A 21,102-nucleotide genomic window follows, 5' to 3' on the forward strand; every position below is an offset into this window, starting at 1 on the left:
AGGTGGTCCCACATAAGGTGGTCCCACATAAGGTGGTCTAAGTTGGTCCCTTTTTGATACCAAAGTGGTCCCACATAAGGTGGTCTAAGTTGGTCCCTTTTTGGTACCAAGGTGGTCCCTCATAAGGTGGTCTAAGTTGGTCCCTTTTTGGTACCAAGGTGGTCCCACGTAAGGTGGTCTAAGTTGGTCCCTTTTTGGTACCAAGGTGGTCCCATAAAAGGTGGTCTCTTTGTGGTACGAAGTTGGTCCCTTTTGGGTATCAAGTTGGTTTCTTTTGTGGTACCAAGTTGGTCCCACAATAATGTTACCTTAGTGGTACCAAGGTCTACCCTTAATGGTAGGAAGACCTGGTCCTGGGCTTGGTGTTACATGAGAGCATTGTTACTCACTTCCTGTTTCCAGTTGATTTTGGGAAGAATTGATTCTTCATACTGGACCGATTCTTTGATATTGATTATGTTAATGAGGTGGTGATTTATGCAAATGATATGCGTGGATCTCGTTTGTGCCAAAAATCCTTCAGGATGTGAAGAAACTAAATACTTCATGTGTTCATCAACTTCCTGTTTGTGTGAGTGTATTTCCTGTCTGTGTGTATGTTGTCATCCTGTCTTTGGACTTGGAGTGCTTTCAAGTTCTTGGTGAGACCACTCCTGGTTGGACTGTGACCAAGGTCTTGGTGAGACCACTCCTGGTTGGACTGTGACCAAGGTCTTGGTGAGACCACTCCTGGTTGGACTGTGACCAAGGTCTTGGTGAGACCACTCCTGGTTGGACTGTGACCAAGGTCTTGGTGAGACCATTCCTGGTTGGACTGTGACCAAGGTCTTGGTGAGACCATTCCTGGTTGGACTGTGACCAAGGTCTTGGTGAAACCACTCCTGGTTGGACTGTGACCAAGGTCTTGGTGAAATCACTCCTGGTTGGACTGTGACCAAGGTCTTGGTGAAACCACTCCTGGTTGGACTGTGACCAAGGTCTTGGTGAGACCACTCCTGGTTGGACTGTGACCAAGGTCTTGTTGAAACCACTCCTGGTTGGACTGTGACCAAGGTCTTGGTGAGACCATTCCTGGTTGGACTGTGACCAAGGTCTTGGTGAGACCACTCCTGGTTGGACTGTGACCAAGGTCTTGGTGAGACCATTCCTGGTTGGACTGTGACCAAGGTCTTGGTGAGACCACTCCTGGTTGGACTGTGACCAAGGTCTTGGTGAGACCACTCCTGGTTGAACTGTGACCAAGGTCTTGGTGAGACCACTCCTGGTTGGACTGTGACCAAGGTCTTGGTGAGACCATTCCTGGTTGGACTGTGACCAAGGTCTTGGTGAGAACACTCCTTGTTGGACTGTGACCAAGGTCTTGGTGAGACCACTCCTGGTTGGACTGTGACCAAGGTCTTGGTGAGACCACTCCTGGTTGGACTGTGACCAAGGTCTTGGTGAGACCATTCCTGGTTGGACTGTGACCAAGGTCTTGGTGAGACCACTCCTGGTTGGACTGTGACCAAGGTCTTGGTGAGACCACTCCTGGTTGAACTGTGACCAAGGTCTTGGTGAGACCACTCCTGGTTGGACTGTGACCAAGGTCTTGGTGAGACCATTCCTGGTTGGACTGTGACCAAGGTCTTGGTGAGAACACTCCTTGTTGGACTGTGACCAAGGTCTTGGTGAGACCACTCCTGGTTGGACTGTGACCAAGGTCTTGGTGAGACCACTCCTGGTTGGACTGTGACCAAGGTCTTGGTGAGACCACTCCCGGTTGGACTGTGACCAAGGTCTTGGTGAGACCACTCCCGGTTGGACTGTGACCAAGGTCTTGGTGAGACCACTCCCGGTTGGACTTTGACCAAGGTCTTGGTGAGACCACTCCCGGTTGGACTGTGACCAAGGTCTTGGTGAGACCACTCCCGGTTGGACTGTGACCAAGGTCTTGGTGAGACCACTCCCGGTTGGACTGTGACCAAGGTCTTGGTGAGACCACTCCCGGTTGGACTGTGACCAAGGTCTTGGTGAGACCACTCCTGGTTGGACTGTGACCAAGGTCTTGGTGAGACCACTCCCGGTTGGACTGTGACCAAGGTCTTGGTGAGACCACTCCTGGTTTGACTTTCTGTGTTGGTTTTTTTGCGCCGAGTGGAAAGAGGCTGTCTGGATTGGGTCACATGTAAAAATACTGTGCCGTTGTCCACGAAATGGCGGCAGATCAACTGTCATATATTCAAATGAGGTTGGAGGCGGGGCTTAGGTTGTGTTACATTTGTATATGCTGTGTAAACAAGACCGACATTAGGACAAATGTCCCCTAGTCATGTGCCATACCACTGCTTGTCTTACCGATCCGATACCAAGTCCAGTCCAGGCTGCTACTGGCGATACCGACGATACTCGGTGCAAATATTCAGGAACTAAAGTGTCCGCACATTCGTAAAAAGTTGTATTTTTGCTAATTCCCGAGCCATGCACCTTACAGTCATATAACTTGCTATGCTAACTGGTAGCGTGCTAATGTTAGCCTGCTAGCATGGTAAAATTAGAATGCTACCTTTTTGCGCTCCTTTCGCAACAGTTTACCCCAGAGTCGTATAACTTGGTGCGTGACGTTTACCGTTAGCATGCAAACAATAGCATGCTAGCAAGCTAACTTCAGCATGCTAACTCTTTCATCAAATTTTACACTTTTTTTTCTCTATTTCCGCAGCCATACACCTTATAGTCATATAATTTGGAATTTGACACTTGCTAACTGTCAGCGTGCTAACATTAACATCAAAATGCTACCTTTTTTTGCACTTTTTTCTCGAATCCTGCACCCATACATCTTAGTCATGTAACTTGGTATGTGAATCATGCTGTTAGCACGTTTACGTTAGCATGCTATCATTAAAGTGCTAGGTTTTTTTTTTTTAATCTAATTTTGCAACCGTTTACCCGAGAGTCATATAACTTTGTACGTGACACTTGTTAACTGCTAGCATGTAATGTTAGCCTGCTAAAATACTAGGATTAACATGCTAACTTGAATTTTTGTCTTTTTGGCTAATTCCCCAGCTGTACACGTTAGTCATTTAACTTGGTATGTGACACATGCTAACTGGTAGCATGCTAAAGTTAGCCTGCTAGCATGGTAAAATTAGCATGCTAACTTTTTGCGTTCCCTTCGCAACCATTTACCTCAGAGTCGTATCACTTGGTATGTGACGCTTGTTAACTGTTAGCAGGCAAATGATAGCAAGCTAACTTAAGCATGCTAACTGTTATATCAAATTTTACACTTTTTTTTCTCTATTTCTGCAGCCATACACCTTATAGTCATATAACTTGGAATTTGACACTTGTTAACTGTTAGCATGCTAACATTAATATTGAAGTGCTAATTTTTTTTTGCACATTTTGCACTTTTTTCTCAGATTCTGCAGCCATACACCTTACAGTCATATAACTTGGTATGTGAAGCATGCTGTTAGCCTATTTACGTTAGCATCCTTTCATTAAAGTGCTAACTTAAAAAAAAAAAAAAATGTTGCAACTGTTTACCCGAGAGTCATATAACTTGGTAAGTGACACTTGTTAACTGCTTGCATGTAATGTTAGCCTGCTAAAATACTAGGATTAACATGCTAACTTTAATTTTTGTCTTTTTGGCTAATTCCCCAGCTATACACGTTAGTCATTTAACTTGGTATGTGACACATGCTAACTGGTAGCATGCTAAAGTTAGCCTGCTAGCATGGTAAAATTAGCATGCTAACTTTTTGCGCTCCCTTCGCAACCATTTACCACAGAGTCGTATCACTTGGTATGTGACGCTTGCTAACTGTTAGCATGCAAATGATAGCATGCTAGCAAGCTAACTTAAGCATGCTAACTCTTATATCCAATTTTACACTTTTTCTCTATTTCTGCAGCCATACACCTTCAGTCATATAACTTGGAATTTGACACTTGTTAACTGTTAGCATGCTAACATTAATATTAAAGTGCTAATTTTTTTTTTGCACATTTTGCACTTTTTTCTCAGATTCTGCAGCCATACACCTTACAGTCATATAACTTGGTATGTGAAGCATGCTGTTAGCATATTTACGTTAGCATGCTATCATTAAAGTGCTAGCTTTTTAAAAAAAATCAAATTTTGCAACTGTTTACCCGAGAGTCATATAACTTGGTATGTGACACTTGTTAACTGTTAGCATGTAATGTTAGCCTGCTAAAATACTAGGATTAACATGCTAACTTTATTTAATTTTTTGCTAATTCCCCAGCCATACACCTTAGTCATATAACTTGCTATGTGAAACATGCTAATGTAAGCCTGCTAGCATGATAAAATTAACATGCTAACTTTTTGCGCTCCTTTGGCAACCATTTACAACAGTTATATAACTTGGTACGTGACACTTGTTAACTGTTAGCAAGCTAACTTAAGCATGCTAACTTTTTCATCCAATTTTACACTATTTCCGCAGCCATACAGCTATGTTACTTGAAATGTTAGCACAAATGCTAAGTGTTAGCATTTTATTGTGCACATGCTAACGGCTTAGGCTAGCTGTGTAGCTCATTATGTAGCGTTACAACTAAAACTCACAGATTCGGAGACTCGGCACCATATTAAAAGCACAAAATAATCAAAATGATAACTGAGATCTGGTATCGGCGGTATCGCTAGTTCAGTATCGTCACTCATGTCGTCGAAACCGAAACAAAAATATATATTTTGATGAATTTGTTCCCAACAATAAGAGCACAATTTATTATCGAGGCGAAAGCACTGAAATAGAAAAATTATCTGTAGATTTTTTTCTGAAAAACGCAAGAGTTTCACAGTCAATCAACGTAGTACTTTTAGTTTGAAAGTCAACTAATGGTAGTACTTTTAGTTTGACAGTCAACTAATGGTAGTACTTTTAGTTTGAAAGTCAACTAATAGTAGTACTTTTAGTTTGACAGTCAACTAATAGTAGTACTTTTAGTTTCAAAGTCAACTAATAGTAGTACTTTTAGTTTCAAAGTCAACTAATGATAGTACTTTTATTTTGACAGGTAACTGATGGTAGTACTTTTAGTTTGAAAGTCAACTAATAGTAGTACTTTTAGTTTGAAAGGCAACTAATAGTAGTACTTTTAGTTTGAAAGTCAACTAATAGTAGTACTTTTAGTTTGAAAGTCAACTAATAGTAGTACTTTTAGTTTCAAAGTCAACTAATAGTAGTACTTTTAGTTTGTCAACTAATGGTAGTACTTTTATTTTGACAGATAACTGATGGTAGTACTTTTATTTTGACAGTGAATGAATGAGTGAGTGAAATGTTAGTGTAGTGAGTCAGTTTGCTGCGTGTGAAATGTTGATGATCAATGAAATATATCAATAAATATTTCAAATCACTCAACTTCTTTTTGGACTTTAATTATATGTGGATTTAGTTTTTATTTCATTTTATTTGTCATTTATTTTTTTTAATTTTTGAATTTTATTTTATTCTTATTTTCATTTGATTTTATTATTTTTTACCGTCATTTTTTAATGATTTGATTTTTGAATGTTTTTTATTTATTTTTAATATTATTTTATTTATTTGTTTTCTTTTGTTTTTTTATTCTTGAAAAATGTGTATTTAGTTTATTTTTTGGACTTTGTTGTGATTTAAATATTTTTTCCTATTGTTTATGTATTTTATTTTATGGGTTTTTATTTATGAACTATCATTTATTTTACATTTATTTTTTATTTTTGGACTTTATTTATTTAGTTGTTTTCTTTTATTTTTGGACGTAAATTGTTCTATTTTATTTAGTTTATTTGATTTAATATGAATTTTTCATTAATTTTCTTTTCTGACTTTTATTCATATTCGTAATCTATTTTATTATTGTATTTAGTTTTTTATTTTATTTTTGGACACTTTAAAATATTTTTTTATTTCTTAATTTGTTTTTGTATGTCAATTATTTATTTTATCATTTGTTTTGTATTTCTTTAAAGTGTATATGTTCTTTTTAAACTATTTTTTTACCATTGTTATTTTAACATTTTTTTTCTTTTTGGACCATTTGTGCATTTAGTTTTTTTTTTTTTTTTTTTTTTCATTCATTTTTATTTGGACTTTACTAATTGTTTTTGTTTTTTCTTTTCTTTTTGGGGGATTTTATTTATTATATTTTTTATTTTAATTTTTTCATTTTATTTTTGGACCTCAGTTTTTATTCTTAAAAATGTTGTATTCGGGTTTTTTTTTACTTTATTATTTAATCAGTTTTTTCCCATTTTTTATTAATTTTTTTTTTTTACTGTATTTATTTTTACTTCATTTTTTCCGTTATGGACTTAAACCCTGAAGAGGTTGTAAAAATAAAGTAGAAAATGTTTCATTAAGTGAACTTCCTGTAGATTGTCTTGACATTTCAAAATAAAGTTCCACTCCGACTAAAGTAAGTAAATAATAGTCAGTACTTTCACAAATACTGCAGTATTTTTTTTTTGTTGTCCGAGTCAATAAAAAAAGACCTTAGTTCATAAATAATTAAGGAAAAACAAACGGTGAAAAAAAATATTTAAATTGTGAAATAATGACATCTTGAAATATTTACTAAAAATGTGAAATAATCAAAATAAATTTACTTTTTGATTTACTGTAGCATGTTAGCTTCCTTCTGGGACGCATGCTAACTGACGCTGCTGAGACACAAGGGCTGATACGGTGTCGATCAAACACAGGGACCGATACGGTGTCGATAGAACATTACTGGAAACAAAGGCTGATACGATGTCGATCAAACAATACTGAAACAAGGACTGATATAGTGTCAATTGAACGATACTGAAACAAGGACTGATACAATGTCAATCAAACGATACTGAAACACATGTACTGCTACTGTGTCAATAAAACGATACTGAAACAAGGACTGATACAGTGTCGATCCAACGATACTGAAACACATGGACTTATACGGTGTTGATCAAACGATACTGAAACAAAGGCTGATACGATGTCGATCAAACGTGACTGAAACAAGGACTGATATAGTGTCGATTAAACGATACTGAAACACAAGGACTGATACAATGTCAATCAAACGATACTAAAACACATGGACTGCAACTGTGTCCATCAAACGATACTGAAACACAAGAACTGAAACTGTGTGGATCAAATGATACTAAAACAAGGACCGACTGATACGGTGTTGAGCAAACGATACTGAATCAAGGACTGACACAGTGTTGATCAAACGATACTAAAACACATGGACTGCTACTGTGTTGATCAAACGATACTGAAACACAAGGACTGATAGTGTGTGGATCAAACGATACTGAAACAAGGACTGATACGGTATCGATCAAACGATACTGAAATAAGGGCTGATACTGTGTCGATCAAACAATACTGAAACAAGGACTGATACGGTGTTGATCAAACGCTACTGAAACAAGGACTGATACAGTGTCAATCAAACGATACTAAAACACATGGACTGCTACTGTGTCAATCAAACGATACTGAAACACAAGGACTGATGCTGTTGTCGATCAAACGATACTGAAACAAGGACTGATACGGTGTCGATCAAACCATACTGAAACACGTGGCCTGATACTGTTGTCAATCAAACGATACTGAAACAAGGACTGATACGGTGTCGATCAAACAATACTGAAACACGTGGCCTGATACTGTTGTCAATCAAACGATACTGAAACAAGGACTGATACGGTGTCGATCAAACAATACTGAAACACGTGGCCTGATACTGTTGTCAATCAAACGATACTGAAACACGTGGCCTGATACTGTTGTCAATCAAACGATACTGAAACAAGGACTGATACGGTGTCGATCAAACAATACTGAAACACGTGGCCTGATACTGTTGTCAATCAAACGATACTGAAACACGTGGCCTGATACTGTTGTCAATCAAACGATACTGAAACAAGGACTGATACGGTGTCGATCAAACAATACTGAAACACGTGGCCTGATACTGTTGTCAATCAAACGATACTGAAACACGTGGCCTGACACTGTTGTCGATCAAACGACACTGAAACACACCGACCGATACTGTTGTCTATCAAACGATACTGACCGCTACTGTGTGGATCAAATGATACTGACTGATACCGTGTGGATGTACTGTACAAAAGAAGGAAGTCCAATGAAAGATATTAAAAAAATAGTTTTATTCAAATGACATTTGAGTGCAATATAAGATCCTGTGATTAAAAGTCACATGAGATATAAATAGAACTACACTAAAAATGCACTCAGTTCTTCAAAAGCACTTTTATACCAAACATTCAATATGCTAACTTGATGCTAATTGAGACTGCACCTTTAAGGAAGTACTTCATTATGTCCAGCAAACACACATGGGCAAGACTGTAGACCTGCACAGGACTAGGACAGACCTGCACAAGACTGTAGACCTGCACAGGACTAGGACAGACCTGCACAAGACTGTAGACCTGCACAGGACTAGGACAGACCTGCACAAGACTGTAGACCTGCACAGGACTAGGACAGACCTGCACAAGACTGTAGACCTGCACAGGACTAGGACAGACCTGCAAAGGACTGGAATAAACAACATGTTTGGCAAGCAACACCTCAACTATTGACATGGGATTACTACAACTACAATAAACTACTACAACTACAAGAAACTATGATACCATACTACAACCACAACAGACAACGGTAGACTACAACTACCAAAAAATTACAATACACTACAACTACAAAAAAACTACAATACACTACAAAAATACGATATACTACAACCTTAATACAATACAACTACAAAAACTACTACAACAACAAAAAACTACAATACCCTACTACGACTACAAAAACTACAAGTACACAAGTACTAGTAGTACAAATGTAATTCAACTCCAAGTACACTACAAAAACTAGAAGTACAAGAAACATGTGATGTAGTACGTGCCAACAACAAGTACTACATCACATGCTGTACTGGGAACAAATGAAGTACCAAGTACTTGCTAACAACTAGTCTCAGTTAGCATCAAGCTAGCATAAACATGTATGAAGTTACACAATCATCAGGGTAGTAAGTGCAGTACTACCAAGTTACACAATGATCAGGGTAGTAAGTGCAGTACTACCAAGTTATCTAATCATCAGGGTAGTAAGTGCAGTACTACCAAATTACACAATGATCAGGGTCAAGTCCCACTTCAACAACACCAACTGAACACACTGGATTTGTATTCATCCCAGTTATGGCTGCCCTTACAAGGCCACCGTAAATGAAGTGGCAGTCCACTATAATGATGCAACGGGCCACATTAAGTGACGTGGCAGGACACCACCTTAAATGAAGCGGCAGGCCATTTTAAATGACATTGCAGATCACGTTAAATGATGTGACAGGCCACAATTAATGATATGATAGGCCACCTTAAAATGTGTGACAGAACACATTAAATAATGTGACAGACCACATTGAATGATGTGGCAGACCACATTAAATTCTGTGGCAGACCATCTTAGATAAAGTGGGAGGCCACTTTAAATGACGTCACGGGCCATCTTAAATGATGTGGCAGGTCACATTAAATGATGTGACGGGCCAATTTAGATTATGTGGCAGGCCAATTTAATAATTTGGCAGGCCCAAAAAATTATGTAGCAGGCCACCTTAAATGACGTGGAAGACCACAGTAAATTATATGACAGGCCAAATTAAATGACGTGGAAGACCACAATAAATGAGTTGGCAAACCAAGTTAAATGATGTGGCAGGCCACAGTAAATATGTGGCAGATCACTTTAAATGATGTCACGGGCCACATTGAATGTCGTGGCAGACCATTTTAAATGAGGTGGTAAACCACATTAATGAATTGGCAGGCTACCTTAAATGATGTGGCAGACCATATTAAATGATGTGACGGGCCACATAAAATGTCGTGGCAGACCACTTTAAATGAGGTGGCAAACCACATTAATGAATTGGCAGGCTACCTTAAATGATGTGGCAGACCATGTTAAATGATGTGACGGGCCACATAAAATGTCGTGGCAGACCACTTTAAATGAGGTGGCAGACCACATTAAACTATGTGACGGGCCACATAAAATGTCGTGGCAGACCACTTTAAATGAGGTGGCAGACCATATTAAATGATGTGACGGGCCACATAAAATGTCGTGGCAGACCACTTTAAATGAGGTGGCAGACCACATTAAACTATGTGACGGGCCACTTTAAATGAGGTGGCAAACCACATTAATGAATTGGCAGGCTACCTTAAATGATGTGGCAGACCATATTAAATGATGTGACGGGCCACATAAAATGTCGTGGCAGACCACTTTAAATGAGGTGGCAGACCACATTAAACTATGTGACGAGCCACATAAAATGTCGTGGCAGACCACTTTAAATGAGGTGGCAGACCACATTAAATGATGTGGCAGGCTACCTTAAATGATGTGGCAGACCACTTTAAATGATGTGACGGGCCACTTAAAATGTCCTGGCAGACCACTTTAAATGAGGTGGCAGACCACCTAAAATGATGTGAGGGGCCACATTAAATGACGTGGCAGACCACATTAAATAGCGTGACGGGCCTCGAGTCTGACACCGGTGCTTTTAATTGAGGATTCCAAGTCCACACCGGTGCAGGTCCAGTGCCTGACCTGCAGCCCCTGACCAGTACTTCCTTATTGTCCTCGGACCTGCTGTGTCCTGCTCCTTCAGGACTTAAAAGGAGTTACTTGTCTTTGTACTTGCTGTGGAACCTCTCCAGAAGAGCTCTCAGGATGTTGCCTGGGATTTGCTGGTGCTGGTCTATCAGACCCTGGACCGACTGTTTCACCTGCACGACAAACACACCTGCAGTAAGTTCCCGGACTTGGACCAGGGATCATTGACCTGGAAAGGTTCTACAGCACCTGACTCAGGTCAACACAAGATTTTCATCAATCTTAGCCGAATAAGTGTAGACTTAGGGCTTCAGAACTCCACCCACGTCCTGGCCCAGAAGAAACCTAGAAAAGGGACCACAGATGCAGGGACGCCCCAGTCCAAGAGACCTCCATTATTCCAGTATATAATGTGGGAGACCAGTCCGTCCAGATAGTCCCAGGGGGCTCTTCATCCAGGTAGCCTCACAGAGAGGTCCGCAGCTGTGCATGGAGGAGCGATCCAGCCCGGGTCACAATTCCGCTCAGCCATCACCTCATCCAGACTGGTACCTTTACAGCTCTCATTGGATCGGTTCGCAGCCGAGTGTGAAGGGACTGGGATGAGAATCAGGAACCTCCCTGTCTGAGTCCATGGTTCTCGCCCGGAAAAGGGTGGAGTGCCATCTCCGGGTTGGGTAGGAGATCTTGCCCCAAGTGGAGGAGTTCAAGTACCTCAGTCTTGTTCACAAGTGAGGGAAGAGTGGATCGTGAGATCGACAGGCGGATCGGTGGGGCGTCTTCCGTATTGCAGACCCTGAGTCGATCCGTTGTGGTGAAGAAGGAGCTGAGCCGGAAGGCAAAGCTCTCAATTTATTGGTCGATCTACGTTCCCATCTTCACCTATGGTCATGGTCTTTTGTTCTGACTAAAGGACAAGATCACTGGTACAAGATCCATGTTCCCATCCTCACCTATGTTCATGGTATTTGGGTTATGACCAAAAGGACAAGATCACGAGTAAAAGATCTACATTCCCATCCTCACCCATGGTCATGGTCTTTGGGTTATGACGGAAAGGACAAGATCATAGGTACAAGATCACAGGTACAAGATCTACGTTCCCAGCCTCACCTATGGTCATGGTCTTTGGGTTATGATCGAAAGGACAAGATCACGGGTACAAGATCCATGTTCCCATCCTCACCCATGGTCATGGTCTTTGGGTTATGACGGAAAGAACAAGATCACAGGTACAAGACTACGTTCCCAGCCTCACCTATGGTCATGATCTTTGGGTCTGACTAAAGGAAAAGCTCACGGGTACAAGATCTATGTTCTCATCCTCACCTATGGTCATGGTTGTTGGGTTATGACCTAAAGGACAAGATCACGGGTACAAGATTTATGTTCCCATCCTCACCTATGGTCATGGTCTTTGGATTATGACGGAAAGGACAAGATCACGGGTCCAAGCAAATACATTTTTTCTGTCGGGTGGCGGAGTTGTCCCTTAGAGATAGGGTGAGAAGTTCTGTCATCCAGAAGGAGATCAAAGTAAATCTGCTGCTCCTCCACATGAAGAGGAGCCAGATGAGGGGGTTCGGGCAACTGGTCAGGATCCCACCCGGATGTCTCCCAGGGGAGGCGTTTGGGGCACATCTGACCGGTTGGAGGCCACGGGTAAGACCCAGGACACATTAGGGGTGGGGACTATGTCTCCCAGCTGGCCTGGGAACATCTCGGGATCCCCCAGAGTGGCTGGGATGAAGCAAGTCTGGGCTTCTCTGCTTCCGTTGCTGCCTTCGTGACCCGACTTCGGATAAGTGGAAGAAGACGGATGGATGAGAGTGTCTAGTCCACGATAAGTAAAAACTATTAGGTCCCATGCCTTATTTCTTGCTGTTCTGAGAGCCTCAATGGCTTCTTCTTGGAGCACAGGCTTGGTCTGAACTGTACAGGTTTTTGCCCTTTTTTTGTGTGTTCCCTCTAGAAGGTCCTCTCTGAACTGAGCCACCGTGTTCGGAGACTTGGTTTGGCTCCTTCCACCTTCTTGGGTCGGACGCAACAGAACGGTCGGCATCACGGGACCGTGTCATGAGGACGTTCTTCAATCAGGTGAAGATCGGGTTTGACAGGTATCAACCAGGAAACCTTGTGTTGAAGTATGGTCTTTACGATGGCTCCGGTTGGTCAGTAGGCACTACTTTTAAAGTTCTAAGTCCAGGAGAAATGACTCGCATCAACACGTGGACTGTGGATGGTTGGCCTCTGTACCCAACCTAGTGTTCTGAAAGATCTGACTTGTGCTAGACTGGAACGGAGCTTACTTTTTCTGCCAGCTCATTTGCCGTTATGTCCGGGTCATACGGGATCGGATCGCCAAGGAACGTCCGGAACTTCACTGGAAATCCACCGTAGACGGGGGCTACGGGAAGACGAAACCTCTCGTACAACCAGCGGAAGAATCCTGTCCGAAAAGGTCAAACAGATCATAGAAAAACTGTTTGGCGGTTTAACTTTGGCAGAAACTTCTGAGCTTGCATGTCCCAATAAGAAATGTACAAAGTTGAGGGTACGAGGATCTAGTCATCAACACTTACTGAGTGTGCCCATGGACCTGAAGCCTTCTCGCAGATTCTGGGTAAACATGGGAATAATGGTCTGGAAGGGAGAAACAAACAATGAGCCAAAATGCTGGTCCAGAAAGACATTGATGGGTCGCCTCAGCAGGTTTTAATCGGTTGAGGAATGTGGATTTGTTTACTGCCTGAATTGTGGCGATATTCCTGGAATACCTGGATTTTCTGGTAATCAGGGAGATTGGTACAGCGTAAAGTGTGCCTGATGGCGGAGTGTTAAGGTTTTGAGAGTAGAAAGGTGCCTCACCACCTGGGCGTCGATGGCCACCTGGGCAAAGCCCCTGCGTTTGCCCCAGAGAAGCGGGTAGGTCTCATCACTGAAGAGCGCCTCCCTCAGGCCTCCAGGGGAGATGCCCAGCAGGTGGCCCCTCCTCAGGGCCTGCACGCACTCCTGCTGGGGGCCGTGCATCACACTGAACACCTCCAGCAGCAGCTTGAAGCCTGCACCAAACAAAGAGGGTAGGTCTCAGATGCCCAGCAGGTGAGCCCTCCTCAGGGCCTTGCTGGGGGCCCTGCATCACACTGAACACCTCCAGCCTGCTCCAGCAAGGGGGACCTTTCCTGCACCTTGCTGTCCGCCTATAAGCTTCCTCCCACCTGGCACTTTGAAGAGGAAGTGGTCGGCCACAGAGTGACAGGTGCGCCCCTTCTGGATGATGACGTTGGCCAGGAAGTAGTAGTAGTCTATGGGGATGGCTCCGTGGTAGTACACGATCAGCGCCGCTCCCTTGTCCGGGATCTTCTCCATGCCGTGGATCTCGTAGCCTGTGGGAGGACAGGCTCTGGATGGTTACGGTGCCGAGGAGAAGCCGGAGCTTGAGGACCCTCTTCCTCTACCGTGCCATATCGCTCCGTGGCCGTCCCACAGAGTGGCCAGAGTCTTCCTTGCGCCGTCCCACAGGTTGTTGCAGTAGGCCTCCCGCAGCTGGTTCTTCCTCTGTTGCGACACAATCACTTTACAACAACTTACTATCACATGACACTACAACTTTAACAGCTGGCAGCTGATGATGTACATGATGATGTACGTGATGTATGTGATCATGTGCGTAATGTATGTGATAATGTACATGATGATGTACGTGATGTATCTAATGTATATAACGATGTATGTGATGATGTACATGAGGATGTACGTAATAATGTATGTGATGTATATAACGATGTACGTGATTATGTACATGACGTACATGATGATGTATGTGATTCATATGACAATGTACGTGATGATGTACGTGATGATGTATGTGATGATGCACATTATTATGTATGTGATGACATACATGATGATGTACATAATAATGTATGTGATGGCATACATGATGAAGTACGTGATGATGTACATGATAATGCATGAGATGATGTATGTGATGACATATATGATGTATGTGATGGTGTACATGATGATGTACATGATAATGCATGTTTTGATGTATGCGATGATGTATTTGATGGCGTACATGATGATGTACATGATAATGCATGTGATGGCGTGCATGTTTTATATGAGGTACATTATAATGTATGTGATGATGTACATGATGTATGTGATGATGTATATGATGTATATGACATTGCACATTATGATGTATATGATGTATATGATGATGTACATGATAATGCACGTAATGATGTATATGACATATGTGATGGCTTACAGGGTGATGTACATGATAATGTATGTGATGTACGTGATGTATGTGATGACGTACGTGATGTATTTGATGTATATGATGATGTGCTTCATGTACATGATGATGTACGTGATGTATGTGATAATGTACATGATGATGTATGTGATGTACATTATGTTAGTGATGATGTATGTGATAATGTATGATATGATGTACATGATGATGCACGTGATGTGATTATTTACATGACTTACGTGATGTATGTCATGATGTAAATGATAATGTGAGTGATGATGTATGTGATTACGTACATGATAATGTATGTGATGATGTATGTGATGATATACATGATAATGTATGTTATGTACATGATGATGATGCATGTGATGTATATGATCATGTACATGATGTATGTGATGATGTGCATGATAATGTATGTGATTTATGTGATGATGTACATGATGATGATGCACGTGATGTATGTATGTGATTATGTACATGATAATGTGAGTGATGATGTACGTGATTACGTACATGATAATGTATGCAATGATGTACATGATGATGTACGTGATGTATGTGATGATGTACATGATAATCTATGTTACTATGTACATGATGATGATTCATGTGATGTATATGATTATGTACATGATGTATGTGATGATGTACATGATAATGCATGCGATTTATGTGATGATGTACATGATAATGTATTTGATTATGTACATGATAATGTATTTGATTATGTACATGATGATGATGCACGTGATGTATGTATGTGATTATGTACATGATGATGTACGTGATAGTATGTGATGATGATAATGTATGTGATTGTGTACATGATGATACACGTGATGTACATGACGATGTACGTGATGTATGCAATGATGTATATGATGATGTACATGGGAATGTATGTGATGATGTACATCATGATGCAGGTGATGTATGTGATTATGGGCATGATCGTGTATGTGATGATGTACATGATAATGTATGTGATTATGTACATGATGATGCGCATCCGTGATGTATGTGATGATGTACATGATGATGTACGTGATGTTGTACATGATGATGCATGTGATGTATGTTATGATGTACATGATGATTTATGTGATGTATGAGATGATATACATGATAATGTATGTGACGATGTACATGATGATGCACATGATGTATGTAATATACGTGATGTATATGATGATGTACCTGAGAATGTATGTGATGATGTACATCATGATGCAGGTGATGTATGTGATTATGTACATGATGATGTATGTGATGATGTACATTAAAATGTATGTGATGATGTACATGGGGATGCACGTGATGATGTACATGATGATGCACGTGATGATTTGCATGATGTATGTAATGATATACATGATAATGTATGTCATGATGTATGTGACGATGTACATGATGATGCATGTGATGTATATGATGATTTACGTGATGATATACATGATGCATGTGACGATGTACTTGATATCCATGATGTATATGACAATGTAAATGATGATGTATATGATAATGGACATGACAATGTATGTGATGATGTACGTGATGATGTATGTGATGTATATGACGATTTACGCGATGATAAACATGTATGTAATGTATAAATGATGATGCATATGACAATGTAAATGATGATGTACATGATGTATATGAGAATGTACGTGATGATGTACATGATGTACACAATGTGTAGAAATGTAGGTGTAGTGAGGTGAAGTTGTACTGCAGCCAACATGCTGAAGTCTCACCTTGTAGACGTGAAGGAAGAGTATGGAGAGGTAGAGGAGGATGACGATGAGGAAGGGCAAGATGAAGACCACGGCCAGAGGGGTGAAGACCCACAGCAGGTACTCCAACACGCTCAGGTAGTCCTCCACCTGGCCCACACCCGCCCACTCTTCACACACGTGGAGCACACACACCTGCAACCACACATCTCACTAGTCTTACTTACCCGAAATACACCCAAATCTACATATAGACTTACATATACATATTAATATTTACTATTAGTTTGGAAAATAAAAGATGTCTTACCAGGAAGGAGATGGTGTCTTCTGCTCCCGTCAGGCAGGACTGGTTGCCCACCTCCGACATCCTTCCTGCTGCACTGCTGCCAGCATCAGGGAAGAAGAAGAAGAAGAAGAAGAAGAAGAAGAAGAAAAAGAAAAAGAAGAAGAAGAAGAAGAAGAAGAAAAATTCCTTTCAGATCACACCAAACAATCTACATCAATGGATGACATCATCACGGAGCGCCACACTGACGTTTCACAACAATTTCCGTGAATCACATGCCAACACGCCCGCTTTAGATGACTAAATTGCAATTTTAAACTTCCGGAAGGTTATCCTGCTGAAAACGTCGCGGTATGATGACGCTTATGATGAGTCGTGCGCGTGACGTCACAGATTGTAGCGGACATTTTGTTCCAGCCCCGATCCCAGCTATAAGTCGTCTGCTTTACTCGCATAATTCCACAGTATTCTGGACATCTGTGTTGCTGAATCTTTTGCAATTTGTTCAATTAATAATGGAGACGTCAAAGAAGAAAGATGTAGGTGGGAAGCGGTGTATTGCGGCCGCCTTTAGCAACACAAAAGCAGCCGGTGTTTCCTTGTTTACATTCCCAAAAGATGACGGTGAAGCTTTACTATGGATCGGAACGGTCAAGCGAACATGGTTCCCTACCACATGGCAACCGGCAGAGAAAATGGTGGTATTAAGTCGGCTCTTACTGTAGACATGCACAGAGAGCTTGCGTCGTTCCTCCTGCAGCTGCGGAATCTCTTGCCTCCTCCCACTGGCCGCCCCCGGATTACATGGTCCTACAGGTACGACCATATAATCTCACTAAAACACAGAGGTGGGTAGAGTAGCCAGAAAGTGTACTCAAGTAAGAGTACTGTTACTTTAGAGATTTATTACTCAAGTAAAAGTAAGGAGTAGTCATCCAAATATTTACTTGAGTAAAAGTAAAAAGTATGTTGTGAAAAAACTACTCAAGTACTGAGTAACTGATGAGTAACCTGATTACGGCAACAAATAATGCACGAAAACATAAAAATAGCAATGAGCAAATTCAGAGCCAGGAATATCTCTTAAGCAACTAAAACAATAATATATATTAAATAATAGTACATTAAAATAAAATTAAAAAATGGCACATTGAGCTACAATAACTTAACAGCACCATAGCCTCAGTAGGCATTCATTGATTTGATTGATTGATTGATTGATTGATTAAAACTTGTATTATTAGATTGCACAGTAGAGTACATATTCCCTACAATTGACCACTAAATGGTAACACCCCAATAAGTTTTTCAACGTTTATCAATTACTTAATAAATGACCAAGTCGAGGTGATCTACCACATATATACATACACACTCATATCATATATACACACACATATTATATATATACATACATACATTTATATATATATATATACATACATTTATATATACAGTATATAATTTATATTTATTTATTTTACCGTTTTTGTTGACATGTTGAAGGTGTTTTAATGAATATACATGCATGTTTAACATATAGATTCCTATCTTTCATCAAGACAAGAATATAAGTTGGTGTATTACCTGATTCTGATGACTTGCATTGATTGGAATCAGACAGTATTGCTGATAATGTCCACATTTTCAAATGGAGGAGAAAAAAAGTTCCTCCTTCCTGTCTAATACCACATGAAAGTCCTTGGTTTTTGGCATCTTATTTGTCCAGCTTCCATATTCCTTTTTATACACGTTACAAGAAATACATTGGCGGCAAACTCCGTAGCTTGCTAGCTTGTTTGCGCTGGCTTTCGGAAACTCTTATTTTGTTAGCGCAGGCGCGATAGAGCGGCACTTTTATTGTGAAGACAGGAACTGTGCGATCAGTCTTTAGGCTTTTGACGGGAAGTACGGTTGAAATAAAAAGTGTCTTTTTTCCTTTACACTTTTGATTGATTGATTGAAACTTTTATTAGTAGATAGTACAGTACAGTACATATTCTGCACAGTTGACCACTAAATGGTAACACCCCAATAAGTTGTTCAACTTTTTTAGGTCGGATTCGATGTGTGACGGTCATGTGACCACCTGGTTTTGTTTGATTGGTCCAACGTCACCAGTGACTGCATGTGATTGGTGAAACGCAGGCATGCCTAGTTCCTACTTTCAATGCGTGTCTGACAAAATCAAAACAAACAAAACGTGCATTAAAAGATCGATAAAAAAAAAAAGTAACGAGCTGATTGTAGATAAATGGAGCGGAGTAAAAGTAGCTTTTCTTCTTTATAAATATACTCAAGTAAAAGTATGTTGCATAAAAACTACTCTTAGAAGTACAATTTATCCCAAAAGTTACTCAAGTAGATGTAACGGAGTAAATGTAGCGCGTTACTACCCACCTCTGCTAAAACACTTGTAACACAATAAGCAGATAAGGGATTTTCCAGAATTATCCTAGTAAATTTGTCTAATAACATCGGAATCTCTCTGCCGTCTAGCTTTTTTTTCTGTTTGTTTCCTAGTCCTTCACTCCCTTTTGTCATCCACAAATCTTTTATCCTCGCTCAAATTAATTGGGAAATCGTCGCTTTCTCGGTCCGAATCGCTCTTGCTGCTGGTGGCCATGATTGTAAACAATGTTCAGATGTGAGGAGCTCCACAACCCGTGACGTCACGCGCACATCGTCTGCTACTTCCGGTACAGGCACAGCTTTTTTATTAGCGACCAAAAGTTGCCAACTTTATCGTGGATGTTCTCTACTAAATCCTTTCAGCAAAAATATGGCAATATCACGAAATGATGAAGTATGACACACAGAATGGACCTGCTATCCCCGTTAAATAAGAACATCTCATTTTAGTAGGCTTTTAACGATAATATGAACAATAAACAGGATAAAAACACAATGGGAGAGGCAGTGAAGTTACAGTAAAACGAGTACCAGTTGTCAACGTAAACAAGACTAGAAATATAAAAAAACACAAGTAATTACCTTTATTGTGGACTTTGCTCGTAGATACATGAATATAAATCCAGGGTTTGTTTTCTGGCTTCTAACTTGCGGCGGACACACACTCCATTGAAGAGTCGGCCGGGGCGCTTTCAGTGTGACACACTAAGCACTTCCGGGCTACGTTGTCACCAGCAAAACCACTTCCACTCAATAAAACCTAAATATAATTCTTTATTCGGTTATATTATTTTGTATTTCGTATAAAAAATAGTTAAGTCGTTAGATAACAGAAACAGAAAAAACATCTCAAAACGGATTTTTTAAATTTTATTTTATTTTTTTCCACCAGAAATATTGATATTCAAATGTAAATTCGGGTGCCCGTGACTCCGTCTAAAATGTCTTTCGGAGCCCTAGCATCAATTATTTTAGACAAAAACTGACATTTACATAAATCCTTGCACTTTTCAACAAAAAACGAAAAGAATTACAACAAACCGGAAGCGCGCGGACCAACCCGGAAGTTGCAATTGTTATTATTGTTGTTTTTGTACTGTATACGTGAGCACACAAACAGCATGTGTTGATAATAAACAAACAAATTAAGGCACTGACAAAACATTTGAACATCGCAGATTGAGCAATCGACATATTTGCACAAACAAAAAAAGAGTGAAAAGTAAGAGGCAGTATAACAAGATTTGAAAAAATATAAATAAATAAATACACAAAAATTTTCTCATCTAAATCAACTTTTGAATTCCAATTACAAGTGGTGATTGAACTGACAGGAAGTATCAATCTAAAATGTTTTTTGTGTGTAGGGCTCCAAAGACATTTTAGCCACCGCTTTTACTTTGAAAATGGTCATTTCCGGTGACAGAATGTTGAAAAAAAAAACGTAGTTTCCGTTTCTGTTTACTAAAGATTATAGTTTTTGTTACACAAATGTAAAATTAAATATTTTAGAAAAAATAACGTGTTTTTCAATGTTTTTTTTTTTTAGATTAAAATCCATGGAAACTGGTTTCCGCCACTAAATTAAATTATGAGATTAAAAAAGTCTTGGCCTTGCGATGAAGAGCGACTTGTCCAGGGTGTACGCTGCCTTCCGCCCGATTGTAGCTGAGATAGGCACCAGTGCCCCCCGCGACCCCATAG

The 21,102-nt window shown here is 40.3% G+C and overlaps 1 protein-coding gene across 5 annotated transcripts; it reads right to left on the reverse strand.

Moving 5' to 3' along the window:
• Positions 1 to 8,166: 8,166 nt before the first annotated feature.
• On the reverse strand, positions 8,167 to 20,120 carry tmem68 (transmembrane protein 68). Of its 5 annotated transcripts, none has more exons than XR_009804679.1 (10): positions 19,981 to 20,120; positions 17,008 to 17,083; positions 16,719 to 16,892; positions 14,144 to 14,243; positions 13,904 to 14,071; positions 13,554 to 13,747; positions 13,268 to 13,328; positions 12,995 to 13,134; positions 9,184 to 10,858; positions 8,167 to 9,144 (listed from the first exon to the last, which is right to left on the reverse strand). XR_009804679.1 is itself a non-coding variant. In XM_061890108.1 (9 exons), the coding sequence occupies exons 2-9, from the start codon at positions 17,065 to 17,067 to the stop codon at positions 10,754 to 10,756; spliced, it is 1,002 nt and encodes a 333-aa protein (XP_061746092.1). In that variant the 5' UTR covers positions 17,068 to 17,080; positions 19,981 to 20,120; the 3' UTR covers positions 8,167 to 10,753. The 5 variants fall into 5 exon arrangements, 2 of the variants coding, with proteins under 2 accessions (XP_061746092.1, XP_061746091.1); XR_009804678.1 differs by having other exon boundaries at positions 8,167 to 8,395; positions 8,513 to 10,858; XR_009804677.1 differs by having other exon boundaries at positions 8,167 to 8,395; positions 8,474 to 10,858.
• Positions 20,121 to 21,102: the final 982 nt, after the last annotated feature.

Source organism: Nerophis ophidion, linkage group LG28, assembly GCF_033978795.1.
Source record: "Nerophis ophidion isolate RoL-2023_Sa linkage group LG28, RoL_Noph_v1.0, whole genome shotgun sequence".
NCBI lineage: Eukaryota > Metazoa > Chordata > Actinopteri > Syngnathiformes > Syngnathidae > Nerophis > Nerophis ophidion.